The 20,646-nt window shown below is 49.4% G+C and overlaps 1 protein-coding gene across 11 annotated transcripts in view; it reads right to left on the bottom strand.

The window, feature by feature from the left end:
- RCBTB2 (RCC1 and BTB domain containing protein 2) overlaps window positions 1–20,646 on the bottom strand; it is a 1,530,600-nt gene that overhangs the window by 1,251,302 nt on the left and 258,652 nt on the right. For all 11 annotated transcript variants that reach the window (XR_011284121.1, XM_069639837.1, XM_069639845.1 and 8 more), the window contains one exon: window positions 17,987–18,145. Coding sequence is in view for 10 of the 11 variants with exons in the window: in XM_069639837.1 (XP_069495938.1) it covers window positions 17,987–18,145 (159 nt within the window). In the remaining variant the exon portion in view is untranslated. The remainder of the gene's footprint in view (window positions 1–17,986; window positions 18,146–20,646) is intronic.

The following is a 20,646-nucleotide window of genomic DNA, read 5'->3' as shown; positions in this document are numbered from 1 at the left end:
GAACCATGTACACGTCACATGTAGTGACAATCATGCACAACACATCCCACAAGTAAAACGCACACGTCCTCAACAAACATGCATCAACACTCACTGGACTGGGCATCAAAGTCCAGCATCTCTCCCACTCCTTCGACCGATTCAGGTGGTATGAACTCCGCAACGAGTGACTCATGCGGAGTGAGCTCTTCCTCCTCTGGTGCAGGCCCACTGCCAGTCACCAGAGTCAAGTTGTAATTTGAGGCACGCTTAGCCTTAGCGCTGCGTTTGAGGTCATTCCAATGCTTTTTGCACGCTTGCGCCGTGCGCACCTCATGGCCGAATGAACTGACATGTTCCGCAGCATGCTTCCAGTGGGTGTCACAGTGGGCAGCCGTAGTCTGACTATTGGCACCCACTACCATGTCACGGCTGTGGCCCCGCACGTAGTCCACGAGGAAGTCCAGTTCCTGCTTGCAGAAAGGCTTCTTCCTCGACATGCAGGAGGTCGTGGCTGTGTGTGGGGTCCCAGCCTGTGCTGCAGGTGCAACCTTCCTCCTCTTGGACTGTGGCGCAGACCCTGGCTGGCTAATGCCGCCCTGACCAGTATGGCCAGTGGGTTCGGTGGATTGAGCCAAGGGAGTGGCAGGTGGAGGGACGACCAAAGGCCTGACTTGTGTCAGTGGCAGATGGGTGCCCTCTAATGGACCCTGCGCAGCAACATCCGCTGTGGCAGGGTCATTGACCGCAACGGTCCTGGTTGGCTGACTCACAACCGGGGTGTTGTTGGGTGCATCTGCCCCTGCACTTGCCAACACCCGGCTGTTCGGGGCAGCAGATGACATAACTGCCCCAGGGACACGTGTCTTGGTCAGAGCAGCCCTGCATGCCCCTACGGTTTCCCTCCTGGCCTGTTGTAAATCTTCCAAGGGCTCCTCAAGTGCCAACGCAGCCTGCGCTGGCAGACCCTGAGCCTGGGTGGCGGTGTCCACAGCTGCAGCTACCACTACCCTTGGGCCCGTGGCAGTCGATGGAACGGACTGCCGGGTCACACGGGCGCCAGTGCCAGATGCAGTAGCTGCATCTCCCGGAACCACAGGGGGTGGTGGAATGACTGCACCGACATATGGCACAACATTGTGCTCAAGTGGCGCACCCCTGCCTCTTCCCCCTTTGTGGCCGCCCTGTAGTCCCCCTACTCCCTGGTCACCACGGCCACGTCCCCGACCACGCCTGCCACGAGGAGTACGCCCAGCTGAGGCGCCCCTCACCTTTGCTGGCCTCCCAACCATCGCACAGATGGAGTAGTGCAGGCACAGATGGAGTAGTGCCAATGGGAGGTGTACAGCACAATTGACCTGGGCAATTGGGGTGAAGGGGGTGGGAAGCAAGATGTTAACAGCCCCCCCTGCACCGGCAAGGCTGTATGTGACCCCGGTGATGTAGTGACGGGTCACGCAACGCTCAGGCACCCCAAAACTGCAGTAAAACCGTGCACGCAACCCTGCAGCCTACGTGCGTGGAATCAACCTCCCGCAGTACGCGGTGGCACCCAGTAACACAAATAATGCGTACGCATGGGACACGCAGGCTACTATGACCTCGAAAATGGGTGCGATACACAGGGGCACCCGCAGTGGGAAAAATAGCGTGTGCGACTCACCGTCTGACTAGTGCGATGCAGAAAAACACGCGTAGCCAATACCCCCGCCAAAAGAGATACGTCCTTGATAGCTGTGAAGTTGTGATGGCGTGCGAAACAACAGGAAACAGCAACACACGTCGGTCTCCACGAAAGGCACGTACAGCGAACTGCTGCCCCCGCTCACCTTTAACCCGTGCTGAGGGAAACGCCCGCGCGCGTCACGTCACTTACGCGCATGGGCCCTTTCCTCGGATTACACGCATTCACACGCGGACATGCAGTTTTTTCACGCGCGCTGAACCACTATGCTAACGTCACGAGGGAAAGGCCCGCGCACGCCACGTCACAGAGGTGCTTACGCTTGAAGGGCCTTTGGTCCAATGAAAGCGCGTACGAGTGCTGACGCGCTAGAGGCCTTTCCTCGAATCACACGCTGACGTGCACATTTTGCACGTGCCAAATCACTCCGTATCAAGCTGGCCACGCGTTCACACAGAGAAGACCACGCTCCTGCCCAAAAGGCCGAATCACTGCCCCCCAGAGCACCGAGCACGCTCCCACCTGCCATCTGCTGCTGCCTGACTGCCTGCTGCCCACGTGCCCTGCTATTTGCTGCCTTCACATCAGCCAGGGGTGCAGTTGCTGTGACCACCCCTACTGGAACAGAAGACTCCCGACTGGGATACCAACGCTCCACAGCCCAGCCCCAGGACCCAGTTGCCCACCCACTTCTGCCTCTGGGGTTGCCATGTCGGGCACTACACAATCTGGCACCACTGGCAACCACCAGCCAGAGAGGCAGAGGGTTACCAGCTTCACTGTCACCGAAGTTGGTGTCCTGGTGGAGCAAGTCCTGGGGCAGTATGATGCCCTCTTCGGAAGTTCGCGCTCCGACAAGGAAGGACGGACTCGGATCTGGACGGACATCGTGACTGCCATCAACGCGGAGGGGGGGGCAGTCCGCGACTTCCAACATGTCAAGAAGCGCTGGGAGGACTTCAGGTCCAGGACCCTCAACAAGGCCCGGCGCCTCTTGAAGGCAGCGGATGCTAAGGGGCGCCGGGGCCACCTGTCGGAACATCAGATGAGGGTCCTGGAACGCATATGCCCAGCGCTCCACGACCTTGAGAGGCAGGCCCGTCTGGAGTCGAGCGGTAAGTGTACATGCATACTGATTGGAAGCTGTGCGTGTGGTGGTGTGCCAGTAGTGTGAAGGTTGTACATGTGTTTTTCTAGGGCCATGTATGGATGTGTATGTACAGGGCTGTGAGGCAGACACATGCAAGTCCTTTCATGTGTGAGACACATGGATGGTGTATGTGTGGGTAAGCATGCAAGCCAAATGCAGATGTGTGTGCACACATGTTTGGATTACTGTGTATGTCAGTTGGCATGGTTGTGGTGTCACACATGGATGTTGGTTCCAGCTGCATGTATGTGCACCGTGTACATGTGCATGTGTGTCTATTTGACAAGGGTGCAACAGTGATGCAACATGGATGCATGTGACACTGATATGTGGAAAACTGTTTTGCAGATGTGACATGGATGCCGATCTCAACACTGCGACAGTTGGCGGAGGTGTACACATGCATGTAAGTGTGGTGGCATGTGTGCATGTGTAGTGCACTCCCTGTGTTTCATGTGATGTCTGGCTCACCTTTGGCTGCTCATGCTGTTGTATTTGTATGGATGGTGCTGGCTGTTGCAATATGGCTGTGGAATAGCTCGTGTGTGTGAGTCAAAATGTCATGTGTGTTCGGGATTGTGATGCCATGTCTGAAGTTTGACAATGCCACTCATGTACAACTGTCATGTGTGTATGAGACCATTGTACAGTGCCCTGATGCCCGTGTTTTATTTCTCCCTGTCTGCAGCGTCAACTGATGAAGAGGGCGGAGAAGGTGCTGTGGAGCACAGCGGCAGGGATCGCACCGCCAGCCGGAGACGCAAGGCCCGGCTCCCCTCCCAGGTTGTCATCTCGTCGGGGAGTGAGGAGTCCAGTGCCGCGTCCAGGCCGCAGCTGCCGAGGGGAGGTCCAAGAGGCGGAGGTCGGAGTTGGACTCCTCGGCAGCAGAAGGGGTAGCTGAGACCCCACAGGGCCCAACAGAGGAAGATGGCATGGAATCATCCAGGTTGGTGGGGGGTTTGGTGGAGGAAGAGGCCGTGCAAGGGACAGAGACGGGGTATGGAGGCGGGGATTCCACTGGTGCTAGTGGTGCAGTGCAGGACCAGGGACAGGAGGCAGCACAGGCCGCCGCAGAGGTGCCTGTGTGCAATCCTGTTCCTGATCCTGTCACTGCATCATCTTGCACCAGCAGGGATGCCTACGTCCAGACCCGTTCTCAGGGAGGGGATTGGCTTACACCAACGGGCCTTCCTCTCCCTGCGGATGTGGCTATCCGGCACCAGGTTGAGCCTGTCCTGGGTGGGGTGGCGTTGCGTCAACGTGCCATGCGAGGTGACTTGCAGTCTTTTCATGAGGAGACTGCACGTCTTCTCGCATGGCTCGTTGACCGCGGTGACCCACTGGGACAGCTCACCAGGGCCGGATTCCTCCGTTTCCTGGACCTTGTTCCGACCCCCTCCTCAACTGAACCCCCTATGCCCCAGTCGTCCTCCATGCCATCTTCCCACCCATGTATCACCTGGGTACCCTGTGGAGCTGCCTCTGACCCTGCGGCCAGGCTGGTGGACAACAGATCCCTGCCACAGTCGGGAGTCGGACGTCCAGCAGGGGTGGCCGCCTCCACAACTGCACCCCAGCTGGAGGAGGATGTGCAGGCAGCAGGAGCCAGGGGACAGGCAGCAGCACAGCAGCAGCAGCAACAAGGTGGGAGCCTTGATGGCTCGGGGCCTTCATCATCGGAGGGGCAGGCATCGGCCAGAGGGCAGGAGGACCCTGGACGGGAAGTGTCTTCCGTGTGGCAGCGGTTGGGCCATGCGATAGATGTGGAGCGGCAGCGGGCGGAAGAGGCACGGCTCACGATGGTCAGGGCGGAGAACTCCATGCGTAGGGCCCTGAGGCGGGCCGAGTGCCTCGAGGCCATTCGCAGGGACCTGGAGTTCCAGATGTCATCGTCCCTGCAAACCCTCGGGCCATGGAAGAGGACCGCCTCCGGGACATCGAGCAGGAGTTCGATGATGCCCTGGCCTGGGACATCAACATGTGAGCCGTTGGACTTGCCTGCTGCCCTTGTAAATAGTTGGATAGTATTAGGTTTCCTCTGGTTTTTTCTTTGGGAATATGGACCACATTTTTGTATATAGTTTTTTTTATTAGGTAGGAGTTTTTGATAGGTTTCATTTCTTCAGTTGGGATCATGGACCCTGGATTGTTATCTGTATATAGCTCACTGTTGGATTCTACTTTTTTCTTTGGATTTCCCCATGGAGCAATGGTTTTCACGTTTGTTTTGCCCTTGGATTTCATTTTTGGAACTGTGACTTTGGACACCTTTCCTTTGGATTACGATTTGTTGTTTTTCATTATTTTACAGACATGCAGCTTTTCTTTTTTAATTTCCATTGTCGTTTGTTTGATTTTAATTCCATTCATGTTGCTTTTAATACATTTTTTTCTTCCACCTTCGATGTGTGGTATCATCTCATTAGTTTCATGCATGTCATGATATGGGTTTTGACATTCACTTGCACCCATTGTGTGTATGTGACAGACATCTGTTCATTTAGATACTTGGCATTGGGGTTGTATCATGTAATTGGCATTTCTAAGTGGGTGGATGCAATACTTGGGTGGGTGTTTGGCATGTGGAGGCTGCCCATAAGGGCCAGAGATCTAGATTGTGATGACGTGTTGGCTGGGGGACATGAGTGGGGGCCTGTTGGCAGGTGCCCCACACTGCTGGGGGTGTGGGGGGTGCAAGGGGACATGAGTAGGAGCCTGCTGGCAGGTGCCCTGCACTGCTGGGGGTGGGGGTCAGGGGGACATGAGTGGTGGCCTGCTGGCAGGTGCCCCGCACTGCTGGGGGTGTGGGGGTGCAAGGGGACATGAGTGGGAGCCTGCTGGCAGGTACCCTGCACTGCTGGGGGGTGGGGGTCAGGGGGACATGAGTGGGACATGAGTGGTGGCCTGCTGGCAGGTGCCCCGCACTGCTGGGGGGTGGTGTGCAAGGGGACATGAGTGGGGGCCTGCTGGCAGGTGCCCTGCACTGCTTGGGGGGTGGAGGTGCAAGGGGACATGAGTGGGGGTCTGCTGGTAGGTGCCCTGCACTGCTTGGGGGGTGGGGGTGCAAGGGGACATGAGTGGGGGCCTGCTGGCAGGTGCCCCACACTGTTGGGGGTGGGTGTGCAAGGGGACATGAGTGGGGGCCTGCTGGCAGGTGCCCTGCACTGCTTGGGGGGTGGGCGTGCAAGGGGACATGAGTGGGGGCCAGCTGGCAGGTGCCCTGCACTGCTGGGGGGTGGGGGTGCAGGGGGACATGAGTTGGTGATCAGTGGTGCAAGCGGACAGGTGGCTTGTCTGTGGTGCATGGCTATGGTGGATGGGCTGCCTGTGGGACATGCCCAGGGGTGCAGGGTAGTCCCCTGTGGTGTGGTCTGCCTGCAGGGGCCGTGGAGGGTGTAGAGGGAAAACCTGGGAGGCCAATTCACGTGTAGGAATCCCCTGCACCCCCGAAATACACGTACCCCACTCGCACAGGGCCTATCGCGTGTGGATCTTCCCGCGCACCCCAGAAATACACGTACCCTGCTGCAATAACGTATTAAACTTGCCCGTACCCCAGAAATACATGTACCCTGCTGCAATCGCGCGTGGAACTTCCCGCGCACCCCAGGAATACACGTTCCCCGCTTGCCGTGTGCTGTGTCGCGGCCCTGTATACTGGTCCATGGTTAGCGCAGCCCTTTGCACTGGATTGGGGATTTTGATGGCTTTTCCTTGCGCGAGGGGCATTACTGGCGCTGCTGCAGGGTCGCTGCGCCACTCTGCGCCGCGGCTGCTTTTGGTGGCTGAAATCCATGAATACGCTGTGTAACGAAATGGATTTTGGCGCATGCGGCTGATGCAGACTATCACACGCGCACACTGTGCGCCAGCCGCGTGCGCCACTTGTGCGCTTAATTCTATGAATTACCCACTTAGTCTCCAGGGGGGGTTTTGTGAGGGGGGTAGCTCGGGGAGGGGCTATGGTCAATAAAACCAGGGAATGGGCTGCAAGCGCCTCAGGGAGTATATCCACCTGTAATACATTCTGGATGAGCGAGTCCGACATGAAAAACATGTCCAACCTTGAGAATCCCCCATGAACTGCTGAGAAATAAGTGTTGTTCCTCTCTTCTTGATGACAGTATCTCCACACTTCGATCAGAGAGTATTCCTTCAGCAATGAAGGGCCCTGAAGTTGTTCCTATCATTGAATGTTGGCGGTAGCGTTTTGTCAACCAGAGGGTTAATCACTGCATTCAAATCCCCACCCAACATCACTTCCCCTTCCGCATGATCAAGTAAGGCTTTCGACAATTTCATGAAAAACAGGTCTTGGTTAGTGTTTGGGGCATAGATGGAAACCAGTGTGATTTTATGACCATCTACTGTGGCATTGTCCAGCAGGAACCTCCCCTCCTCATCTCGGACCACTCCCAAGGTCTTAAGGGAAATCCCCTTGCGCACCAAGATGGCAACCCCTCGTTTCTTCAAACCACTTGAGGCTCTATCCCACCAGATTCTTTGCCCATCATTTAGGCGGAATTCGTCGGCCGGTTGTAAATGGGTCTCCTGAAGGAATAGGAATGATGCATCTAGGGACTTCAATCGATGGAGGAGTGCTTTACGTTTCAGTGGGGGAGTTCAGGCCTTGCACATTAAGGGAGATACACCTATAACTCGGGGTTGCCATGGTACAGTCGCTCAGGTTTTCGCTTTAAGTAGGCCCTCCTAAAGAAACCAGGAGTATGATACTTCCTCGGACAAATCATTGCGGTGTAACACGAATAAGGTCTGTGGTGAGTTGAAACAAAGCTCCTGCCTAATGGCTTCGGGGTAAACTCAAGAAAATGGGCAAGGTAAAAACTAATAAAACCAAATAAACAAGCTACTTTCATTAAAAATTGTGTTATTCCTAGTCCCAGAGGCAACTTTAACCAGGTGTGAAATATGTCGGGCGCCATCAACTCAGGCGCCCAAGTCAGCTACTGAACAGAAATGTCTATAGCCCCGACAGGTATTCAAGAGCGGTGGGGAATTTCAGTACTTTCACGTTGGTCGAGATGTGCTAGTCCCCTTCCGGTTCCTCGGCACAAGACTGCAGATGAAGCGCCCTTAGAGGCATACAGAGCTGTCCAGGATCTCCCGCCCGGCCAGAGAAAATCCTCTTCGTCAGAGAGCATCGGGGGCCGAACGGAGATCCGAAAGGTGGCCATTTCTTCTCATTGGAGGTTATGTATCTCGACAGCGGTCAGATCAGGTTGCCGCCCAGCCCTCTCCCTCCGCCTGGGTTGGGGGCGATGCCTCTTCTGGGGCTTTAGTTGCTTTCTCTAGACCGAATTCCTGGCTTGGGTTTGCTGCGGATTGGGGCCGGCGCCGGGTCTTCCCACACCCGGCCTTTGACGTAGGGTGTGAAGTAGTCCCATTCACCTCCTGGGCCTGCAGGTTTGGATCATCATTATCAGGTGCCTCAGACATCAGACTTCTCGCTTCATCTTCAGAGGAAATTATATAGTGCTGATTATGGAGGTCAAAAATCAACTTGCATGGGAACCCACAGCGATAGCGGACCTTTCGGGCCCTTAACCAAGATGTTATCTTCTGCAGTCGCCGTCTGCACGCCAGAGTATAGGGGGCCAGGTCCTGGAAGAGTTGTACCTTTGTGCCTTGGACTTGTATTGAGTCCGAGTTCCTGGCTGCCTCCATGATCTCTTCTTTCTGGCGATAAAAGTGTACCCGAGTGAGCACATCTGGAAGCAGGTTCTTTTTCAGTTGGGCTGAAGAGTGTACCTGGTGGGTTCTGTCAACCTTTAGATCTTCATTTGGTTGGAGGTCAAGGAGGGTTCTGAACAGTGCCTCTACATATTCAGTCAGGTCTCGGTCGGGGATCTGCCGGGGGACACCACGGAGGCATGCATTATTTCGTCTCAACCTGTTTTCCAAGTCGGCCTGTTTTGCCCATATATCCTCAAGGTGCTCCTCAATTGCCTTCACCCTTCCTGCCAGGGCTTCATTGTCGTGCGATTGCACGCAAGTTACATTTTCCAGGTCATTAACCCTAGACTCCAGCCCCACAAGGTGGGATGTGAGGTCTGCAAGAGACTGGGCCAGCAAGTCCTTGGAGGTCTTAATTTCTTTTTTAATCTCTTGGTTGATGTCCTGTTTAAAGGATTTAAGCATTCCCTCTAATTCCTCTTTTGACATAGCCAGGTTTGAGACCAGTTTTGGGGATGGGGCCGGGTGAATTTCAGCCGTGATAGTGTTTGTAAGGGGTGGGTCCACAGGCTGTGGTGCCAGATAGGCCTGTATGCCGTGTGCTTTCTTTTTAGCAGCTATTTTGGGCATCCCTTGGGGAGATCGCAGGGGTCGCCTACTTGTCTTCACAAGGCAGCTGGGAGCGCTTGAGGAGAGAGGCATGTGGGGGCTCAACACATGTGCTTTAATGTTCAATTGAGCCTTATATAGAATGAAAGGCTTCTGCAATATTGTTGTGGTATCCCGTTCCCAGGCCGTTGGGATCTCCCTCCAAGTCTCTCTTAATAATAAAGAGGGTCCTCTGTTGGGAACAGAGGTTCCCGCTCCATGCCCCAGGGCCCCCCGCACTCACCAGGGCTCCACTTCGTGCAGGCTTCCGCTCTCCGGTCCGCCGCTCCAATTACAGGGTGTTCCCGCTCTCCCCCGACAGGCCCTAGCCTAGCGCTCTGGAGGTCCAACCCCCGCAGCTCTGGTGGAAGTCGGCTCGGCCGCGGCGGGGGCTTGCTCAGTCTCCCCGGCCTCTATGCAAGCCCAGGGCCGCAGGGGGGAACCTCCCGCTCAAGCCCGCCGGCTCCCTCGGTCACAGTTCACCGCCACACGCGCCGCCCCGAGCGGGCTCCCAGGGGCAGGCGCCGTGCGGCAGCAGGAGCCGGCGGGGCAGCAGGGATCTCCACTCTCCCCGGCGCTCCCGCTACGCGGGCAGGGAGGTCCACCCCCCACCAGGCAGGCGACGCTTCAGGTGCTGCTCCTCCCCGTCACCAAGGCCATTCAGCAGTGGGCTTGCTCCGTCTAAGCGAATCCCGGCGACCTCACGAGGCTCCCTGCGGGGGCAGCCAGATCTTCCTCACTGCGCCACAATGCCTCAAAGTCCAGCCGGGGGGGGGGTCCCTGTACTGGCGCGGTGCAGTGAGGGGTGATTCCTCTCAACGGCTGCTCCGGATGACGCACGCTGCCATTTTTCTCTCTGTCGCCGCCGGGGCCCACTGCCCGAAAAGTGCTCTATACAAGGGGCTTTAAACCTCAAAGTCAGCCAAATTCATTGGCATTTCTTCAGCTTTGCCCGGATGCGAAATTGGGCAGAAATGTCTTAATTAAACGGGGAAATGACATGGCTTGGCACTACGAAGTGGAGCTCAGGGGAAACACAGCCGCATGGCGTGCTGCCTAGCCACGCCCCCCGTACATCTTTTATAACTAAAAAGCAGTATTTCAATATTTTCTACAGAGTGCATTCAGAGGTGGATTTAACATTTGGACAAGGGACAAATGCCAATTGACCCCACCTCCCCTAATAACTACCGCCCCATCACCACTGTCCCTTTCCTCCTCAAGATTCTAGACAAAGCAGCCTACCTGCAGGTCCAGCACTTCCTCGAAAGAACAGAACCTCCTTGGACTGAGACAATCCGGCTTTCGCCCTAGGCATGGGACAGAGACCGCCCTACTCGACCTAAAAAACCAAATGGACGACGCAAGGGACCAAGGCAAACCTGTCTTGCTCCTTCTCCTGGATCTCTCGGCAGCTTTTGATCTTGTAGACCACGACATCCTCTGCCACCACCTCTCCTCCACAGCCAACTTCTCTCAAGAAGCCATTACATGGATCACCTCCTTCCTCCAAGGCAGGACCATGCAGGTCTTCTCTGACCTACCCACTGCATCACCCTCTATCATGCTATGTGGGGTGCCCCAAGGCTCCTGCCTCTCCCCCACCCTCTACAACATCTTCACCCGCCCCCTCTTCCTCATCCTTGACGCCATGGGCATCTCTTACACCAACTACGCCGACGACCCACAGATCCTTCTCACTCTGACAGGCGACTATGACACGGACTCTGCTACCCTCAACAACATCTACAACACAATCCAAATGTGGATGGCTATCAACGGCCTCTGCCTTAACTCCGACAAAACTGAGCTCCTACTCGTAGGCTCCCCTGACACCATCAAGAAACTTGACGCTCAGTTCAGCCATTTCACCATTGACTCAATCACGATCCCAGTACTTGACACGGTAAAAACACTAGGCGTCTACTTAGACTCCAATCTATCCATGACCAGACAAGTAAACGCCATTGCCTCCTCGGCCGCTTACCATGCAAAACTCCTTAACGCAATCAGACCTTATCTGTCAAAAGACACCTGCACTAACATAGCCAGGGCCATAACCGGCTCGCGACTTGATTACTGCAATATTATTTTCCTTGGGACCTCCAACAAAAATCTTGAGAAGCTCCAAGTAATACAGAACAGTGCCCTACGCGCTGCACAAGGCATTGCCAAGAGAGAGCACATCACCGCTGCCAGAAAAGCTTCCCACTGGCTCCCCATAAAGGAGAGGATCCTATTCAAGGCTCTAAGCATCACCCACAAATGTGTCCATCTTGCCGCCCCAATGTACCTTTCCCAGAGGATCCACCTGGTCTCCTCCACAAGACCCAGTAGATCACCCTATGCCAACATGCTCTCAGTACCCAGGGTAAAAAGGACCAGAGCAGGGGGCTCCAGTTTCCCGTACCTCGCTGCCGTACACTGGAACACCCTCCCTAGCTCCCTGCGCTCTGAACCTTCACTGACCGCCTTTCGGAAAACCCTGAAAACGACCCTGTTCATCTAACAATTACATGGCCTAGCCCTCATAATGGTATTGTATGATGTATTATGTGATATATCTGATCACAGGTCACTGCCTTACTGTAACCCAAGGCACAACCTGCTCACATTGTAACTAAGTCTTCCTTGCAAGTAACAGTGCCACAATGCCCCTGGGCTGCCTGCGCGCCATATAAATTTAATAAATAAATAAATAAAATAGACCCCCCCCCACCCCCTGCTCTACCCTCTCCCCTCAAATACAAACAGCAGGGCTCAACAGGCCCTACCATTGAGATTGTGTCTTTTTAACGTGTTGTAGAGGCAGATTATTTACAACAGGAAGTGCTATGCCAACTTTGCTGATGATACTCAGTGTCTTTTCCCTTTATCAGGTGACCACTGCAAAGACATTGAGGCCATTATTGCCACATACAACCAAATCCAGCTCTGGATGCTGTATAATGGCATACCCCTGAATAACTCAAAACTGAGATGATTATCCTGATCACCGGCACCAAGTGGCGCCAGCTTGATCAGTCCTATTAATTCTTTCAAATCGCAGACTGTCTGCTCCCCACTTTGAAAAAAGTAAAAACCTTGGAAGTCACTATTGAACATGAGCTCTGAATGAGGTCCCATATCAGTGGCCTAGTGTCTAACTCAACATACATTATACTTTTGGCAAAAATCAGACCATTCCTTGAGGCCTCCAGTTGTGCCACCCTAGCCAGGGCGATCATTGAGACCCGCCCAGACTTCTTTGCCAGCAGTCTACTTGGGATAGGCAAAGGAGAACTAAATGGTCTGCAAGTTGTCCAGAACAACGCAGTGAGGGTCATTATGGGTATGCGTAAAACAGATAATTTCTCAACAGCACGCAGAGCATTACATTGGCTCCCCGTTACAAAGAGAATCAAGTATCGTACCCTTTGCATTGCACATGTTTGCCTGTATGGAATAAGCCCTTCTTAAGTGGCTATCTAACAAGCGTAATCTAAGATCCAATAACCTGGGGTTACTTTTCACCCCAAAGGCCAAACTGGTACAGGTACAAAATGGATGCTTCCCAGCCGCAATTCCTCACTTGTGGTATACTGTTCCGCCTGATTTGAGGCTGTGTACCAGTCTTTCCAGATTCAAACGTGTCCTGAAAACCTTTCTTTTTGTGTAAATGGATCCTTGGCCTCCACTAGTTTCTCTCAGGCTTCTCCTCAGGCCTCTCTGAGCTTTATGTTTTTCATTTTATGTCATGTTTGCACTCTTATGCCTGCGGGCCACAGTCCTAGCGCTTTGGAAATAAATTAAATAAATAAATTAGGTAAAAAGGCAGTGACCATTGCAGTGGCACATTAAAAAAGATTATATAGGATTTTAAGAAGCGGTTTGATTGTTGGGTGGTTAGTAATTAAGGGGATACAGAACAAGATTTGTGAAATAATAACCTTGTCATGCATTTCATTTCACTTATTATCTGTATGAGATTTTTTGTAAGTTCTCATTAATTGCTATGCTGGCGATAGTAGGCTTCCATTCAGGATGGGGAAAATAAAACAACAGTCTTATGGGATTATTTTTCAGGTCAAGCGGAGTGGAAGAAGTGGCGCTAAATGCATTTAGCTCCACTTTTTATGAGCTGCAAGATTTTGTATGATTTGACAGGCAAAGGTGGAGAGCAGATCAGACTTAACAAGGTCCCCCTGCTAAATTCAATTGGTATTCCACCAGCATGTATTTTTACGTTTGCGGAAAACCAATGGATTCCTATGGGATCTGCCGACCTTTACACCTGGTAAAAGCAGAGAAGAGTCAAAAGGAATCCATTGTGGATGGCTCCCACAATCGTTAATTGTGGAAGTGATTTACACTTTTCCAGACACGTAGTGGTAAAGTAAAGAGCAAAGGTTTTACTCTTTACTTTTCCAGTACTTGGTGGAAACAATTAAAATTAATGAATGGCTACTTTTGCAAAAAGTGCAAACAGGAGAATTCCGCTCTAAGCAGTTTAGGATTCAAAACAATGCCCCCCCACCCCTTACTCTTTTCATCAACATGTTTCTACAATGATCAATATATTGTCAGGTTGGTTTATCATGTTACTTGTGCATTTTTCAAGTAATTTGTATATATTCAGTATTATTTTAGGTATTCAAAGCCAAACGTCAACACATATTTGTACCAACTTGAGCTTAGAAGATGTGTGGTCAAGTATCTAAATTTCAGGCTAAGCTGAAATTATGGCTTTACCACTTAACCAAAGTGTGTGATCCGGAGCATATTTTAAATTAGGTGCCCCTAGAAGTGATTCAGTTCACATTATAAGCTATTCCAAAAAGCCTCACTTGTAGTTTAATAGATGGGCAGCACAGGCATTAGGACACACACACACACACACATCTGACTTTGAAAACATCTGGGGCACATTTATTGAACTAAATTGTGTCATTCAACACCAAATCAAAGTAAACACATCAAACAAAGAGTCATCATGGACAATTGCATATTATAACCAGTATGTAAACAGTACGCATTAGACAATGATGTACAGGGGCATTGCAGGGGAGCAAGGCCTTCTCCTTCATGCCATGCCCCACCAGGAGCGATACCAGGAGGCCGGAAACCCCTCAACCAGCATGGTCTGCTTCCTGATGCAGCCCTTACAGCCCTAGCACTGCCTTGCACTCACAACTCAATTGAAATGTGCCGCAAAAATACAACAAAATAAATGTTGTATTTAAAATGTAATTTTGTACATGAACCATTGACGGGAGACCTTCAGAATGGGACTATTGTAGGGGTTCCTTTGGAAAGGAGGGGGGTATGGAATGGGTGGGTGAGGGAGGATTGTATACATGTGTATGTTATTGGAGGATATGTTGTTGTGCTCTAAATATTGTTAAGCTCAACCAACAAGACTACCTGTATTGATTGGGCATGGTATGTTCTATTCTTGAAATAAAAAAAAGTTTGAAAAAAAAGGTAATTTTGTAGGAAACAAAATCTCATATTCGTACAAAGAATGGGGGCCTCACTGCTCAGCCCTCTCGGAGGAAACTGCTCAGCCCTCTCAGAGGAAGAGGAGGCATCACCATCCATTCTCTCAAGCCAGGCCAGGAAAGGCATGCTGGGTGCTGGTGTGAATAGGTGAAAGGGTAGGTAAATGGGACGGTGGTAAGGGCAGCTGAAGGAAGGTGTCTGGAAGGTGAAAGATGAAGGAGGATCAGATATAACAGAAGGGGGGAGAGCAGATAGGAAGGGAAGATGGGTAGATTCATGTTGCAACACTATTTTCCTTGCTTCACTTTTGCTATGTACTTTTTTTTTATAGAGGGTTGCAAATGTATTTTTGCAGATCTGGGAGGAAAATGTGCTGGATCACGGATCTGGGAAATCTGATCAACGCCAACACTTTGATTAGGGTTCTCCTAGACCCACACCCAAAGGAATGTGCCCCCCCCCTGGTCACAACCCTGGCCCACCCAGATGAAAATTCCTGGAGCTGGGCCTGGATGGCATGATAAGCGAACTCCATTTCAAATACTAACAAGGGAGGGATATACTGACCCAACGTTCCTCCTTTCAATAGCATTTCTAGCAATTCTATAAATGTTGGTGAATCCTGACTTGAGGTTTTGCACAGGTTATAGGGGCTCAAAGCGGTTAGGCAGACAACAAATGTTCATACAATCACCGGAGTGGATGATCCGGTGGACAAGTGACTTGATATTGATGCGCTAGCAGATTGTCCTGACCCGTCCCACCCTCCATGTCAAGGCAAAAGTCTGTCTACTCGTGGGAATGTACTTTGGTTTGAACAATACAAATACCATGAACCAGTGGCTGGTGAAGCATACTCTCATTTGGTTGGAAAACCTGTATAGTGTACTTGCAAAATATTGCTGTCTTCAACGCAAGGTGGGAGGAGCATCACAACATCTCGGAAGAAGGGCTTCTAATGCCGACCGCCAATGTACCTAAATTCTAGGTTGGGAAAAGCTCTACAGTATACATTCCGCATGAGACTGGCAGTAGCAAGACAAAGCTTCCCCAGGATAAAATCCACATGGTTTTCGCCTGTGGGCCACATTCTATTCAGATGCAGGGGAAAGTCATTAGCGATCACCCGGTGTTATTGACATTTTTGACCAACTATGGAAGTATAGAAGCACTTCCAACAAACCCTGACCTTGAACCAACAACCTAAGGAGTTTTTCTAAAGTAAAGCATGCAAGCAGGCAGTCCAAGGGCTGACACATTTTCTGTTGTAGGCACAAGTGAAAGCACCAGATTGTAGCCAGTCTTTCACTTATGATTCCATAGTTTGATAATAAAAAAAGGCAAAAAATATCAAGCAACATTCATCAGCCACCAGCTCAGTGCAAGAACAGAAGAACATAATACCGGCTGTGGAAGAACTATGCCATGTAATTGCTTGAAGGCACTGTAAACAATTCTCACAGCCAGACTGACCACAAGACCTTAAAGTGGCTTACAGAAATGAAGGTCGAAAACCCAATATTCCTTCTAATTCTCCATCAGTCTGTAAAGGCTTGACTTAATCATTGAACTGAAGTTTGGGCATAGTCATGGGACAGTAGAGGGACTTTACTGGCGTTTTGGTCAATAGAAAAGTATCATACTGAGAATTTGCTTCAACTCCCCTCATCTGTGAAGTGTGCACTGTCAAAATCCCGTTCTACCACTCTTGCAGATCAGAACTCATCTGAGAGGCAAATACTGTATGTGCCCTCTGAGGAACCCAAAGTCTTGAGTGCCTATGTACACCATGTGCACAGTTTTCACACTGGGAGATTCCTCAATGGCTGGCTGCTCGTCTGGTTGGTGATGACTCTTATGCAATTATAGTAGGGTACATCGTCTTGTACTCAGAAGGAATCCCTACAAGCAGTCCACACGTAAATCCTACGACAGACATTATTTGGATGAATAAATCAATGGGATATGTATGCAGACTTCCTCAGAGCAGGAGTTTGGACATTTCGGGACCAGCTATGGCATGTTTGGGAATTGCATCTGGATTCAATCTTGAATTCACACGTGAGAAACCTTGAGAATCATGCAAATGTTGACCAACCCACAAGGATTAGTTGGCTGCAAGAATGTTTGAACAGATGCATTACTCTGATTAACGCATACGTTCCCTCCAAAAGCCCAATTATAAATGTGGCGGGCCTGGTCCATTACCTTACTGAACATGGGGACAAGCCTCAAAAACAGAAAGTATACCAATTCAAAAATAAACCAAGAGGAAATATGCACCCTGAAAACATCTTTCCTGGTGGTGAAGCCCTGCTCTGGTAAGAGCTGTACCATGCTACCAGTTATCAGAGAGGCGAGGCATGGTGCGCTCTTTCCCTGTCTCAGTGGAACCAGTCGACAACCTGAACTTGAAGGTAGCAAATCTGCCTGTACTTTTTGATAACCGAACATGAAAAATTAAGAGAACGACAACAAACAGAGCATCTGAGACCTGTAATTGCTAAATAATGAAACTGTAGTTAAGCTAGCAGAAAAGGCAGAGTGAATGTCATCATTCAGAGGAGTGCGGCTCCTGTCTGAATAGACTTTGCAGGGCATAGTCTGTACCTTTTGCCACTGGACCAGACACATGCACCAGACCCAAGGATCAGCAGTTCCTTGGCCATCATTAGCAGCTCTTAATCCGTAGTGGCTTCACAGCTGGCCTGATTGATAATCTTCAAATAGCAGCTCTTACAGCACCAATGGAGATTAAAAAAAACACTAGGAAATGCTGAAGTTGACCTCCAAGCTCTTCTGGGCCAAAGTATTGATTTTCCACGATCAGAAACTGCGAAGGATACCGACCACGAATGTCCCCACTATTTGGTTCACTTTTGGAATGGTACTTGAACAGTCCCAAAGCATGGTTTACTTTACCCGATGGGCTCTGTACTTATTGTTTGAGCCACTCTGCATCAGAACTTGAATCCCACCAGTAAATAAAACACATGCGTCTCCTCCACCACTTCCTTTGGGAGATTTCCTGACAGTTGTAAGGAGCGGGCCATATATTACCCTAGGGACAGCCTATGATAAATATTGATTCATAAAATCTGGGTTGACTTTGAGCCTTTCAGTTGACCATAATTACTAGGGCTAAGACTAAATAACACTCCTCTAAAAGACACTTTCTAAATCACTACTGCTTAGCTGCAACTCTCATCTACCTCTTATGAGAGATAGTTACGTTTCATGCAAGGCAAAGACTGCATGAGAAAATAGACTGCAACTACCGATACATGATAACATTTGTACAAAATCATCAAGATTTAAAAGAGAATCCAAATAAGTGACTTATCCCTTACCTCATCATTTCTAGTGATGTAGAACACCTCATTCCCGGCACTGCCAAATACACATGCCTGACGAATGGTCTTCAGTTCCTCCAATGAGCAAAGAGCAAAAATTGGCCATTTGCCAATATCTAACATCTTTAGCATGCGTAAAGAAGCATGCTGCCCAACCTGTAAAAACAAATACAACATAAAAAGAAAGCAGAAATTCCAAGACACACCATATTTTTGCAAATACATCATTTTAGTTCCAGTGATATTTTTCTTAATTGTCTGTTTAATACATTGAGTTTGAAGACTGACAAAAAAAATCTTTTACAATTTGAAATATATTTTTATTGCTGATAATTAATTTTCCTGGATTTTGTTATAATGGTACAACACATGCATTATAATCACTTTGTATTGAAGTGTACCGTCTATTTTTCTCTATCAATTTTCAATGATACTTTTATATTTCCAGTGATTCAATCATAAAGTTGCAGTACTTATGGATTACCAATTTACATTCAACAACTGTTACTTAATGCATGTACTTTGCTATGTCAATAATAATTTTATAATTGTTTAATTCATGTTTTACCTACGTTTGGTATGTTCGCATTTGTTCAGTATTTCCATCCGTTAAGGGTATTATGTTATTTTGTATCAGTAATTAAATTGTGTTCCTAAAGTTGTCTCAATGTAATACAGAGCTGCTTTGTATATTTGAATACCTTTCAGTACACTACACCTTTTAGCAATTTAATTTATTTCAATACTAATCTCTGTAGGGTCAAATTTTCGGGTTGACTAGGCATTTGGAATGTTCATGTTTTCGAGGCTCTAACATCCTTAGGATTCATAACTCAAATCCTCTTTTAAAAACATGCGACCATAATCTTCAGTTTTCAAGGGAGGAGTACAATGTTAAAAACAAACATAAATCAAAGTTGTATAAATTACTATTCCATCAATGTTTGTTATAAAATGTCATTACATTATGTAAGATCATGCAGTTCAACATCATGGATGCAAGCCAGTATCAATGTATAGCATACAAGCATCCCATTTGAAATGTAGTAAAGAACATAAAATATGGCATATGAATATATATGCACATATCTCACAACTTGTTATTTGAAATGATTAAAACAAAATGTGCAGTGTGTAAAAAATATATTGAAAGGTTTTTCATAAACTAGTGTGATGAATCAGTAGAGACTCCCCCAGAATCATTGCCTGGGACCCTCCTCATGTGGCATGGGGAAGGCAGACACTTCCTGATCCCGACCCTGGGCGTGGTGTTCTTGAAACCCCCTTGTTTAATTTTCCCCGAAACCCCAATCTCTTAATGGCTTATTGTAAAGTAGAAAATGTTATGAAAACTAACTTTTTGGCAGGGACTTCAAGTCCCATAATTCCATCAGTACTGAGGAACTGGGATGCAGAGGAATACTGCTGTAGGACCCGTCAGCTAATTAATGTAGAAGACCTACACATGAGGGAGACTGAGAGGCTTAAGATGCCTCCTCGGGTGCAGGCAGTAGAGCATCAAGAGCAGCAGGAGAGGAGAAATCCGTGTAGGCCATGTATGCAGAGGAAGGTGAAACTGAAGGCGAGAGAAGGCACCGGGACCACTAACGCAAAAGGCAGTGGTGGGTCTTGAGAGCATCCTTGCCTCCAGTTATGCCCGTTGACCCTGAGCCTCTTCAGAGCAGAAGAAGCTCAATTTGTGAGTGGCGTGGGCAGAGGTGGACGATAGGAGGCTATTCGGCTGGGTGTGAGGAGTCAATGACCGAAGACCTGCAAACAGCAAGCAAGCATAACAGGCTCAAGCTAGTTACTCAGTGAGTTCACAGCTTGCAACTGACTCCGGGGCGCTCCGAAGCTATCCACGTGTTCAAGGCAGGAATTTTCACGCGTGTGAATGAAAGAAGCAGTAATAACTGTTTTGAATGCCGAACACTTCAAAAAACACAAGAGTTATACTTATTGAACCAAAGTGACGCTTTAGTACAAATAAAAGCTTACAAGCAATACCCAAGCCAAGAGTATTCAAAACCTCAGCAATATCAACATAACAAACATTGCTCAAGGCGAGAGGGGAATATTGGGAACCCCAAGAGCTGTAAGACTTGCTGTTTATGTGTTGTGAAATAGAGATCATCAGATGATATAACCACACATTGCCAAGACAGAAAGAGTAAGACCATATCCTGGTCACTATTTGGTTGTTGGTGTAGAGGAGAAAGAAAGGTGGCAAATCTAGGTTGCCCTTCTGAAGAAAATTATCCAGAGGGAGAGGAGCATAGATTGAGAGGAGTCATAAAGGGCACTCATGTGATTCCTTGTTCCCCTGAAAGTGATTTAAAGTTTGATGCCAACAAAACCTTGCAAAGTTGTTGTTGTTCCAAGTTGGAATTTACCACTATAGCACACTGTTCTTTTGTGAAGTGTTAAACAGGCAGATAAGTAAAGCTGTATGTCAAGTTGCTGGTATAGAAGACCTGGCATGGTTGTAAACCAGGTAGTAGTTAATGAAAGTGCTCAACTGTGGTTTTAATAAAGCCAACTCATTAAACCTGCTGTGGAGGAGTTACATTTTCTTCAGAAACCAAAGTTTGTAGCAAATCATCCTGACAAAGACAATTGTTGATTATTTGAAGAAGACAAATGTGAAACCTGTTCTT

This window comes from Ambystoma mexicanum, chromosome 7q (assembly GCF_040938575.1).
Source record: "Ambystoma mexicanum isolate Mex_15411 chromosome 7q, UKY_AmexF1_1, whole genome shotgun sequence".
Lineage (NCBI taxonomy): Eukaryota > Metazoa > Chordata > Amphibia > Caudata > Ambystomatidae > Ambystoma > Ambystoma mexicanum.
Note: the sequence above shows the minus strand (reverse complement) of the source record. Positions and strands in the feature narration are given on the sequence as shown.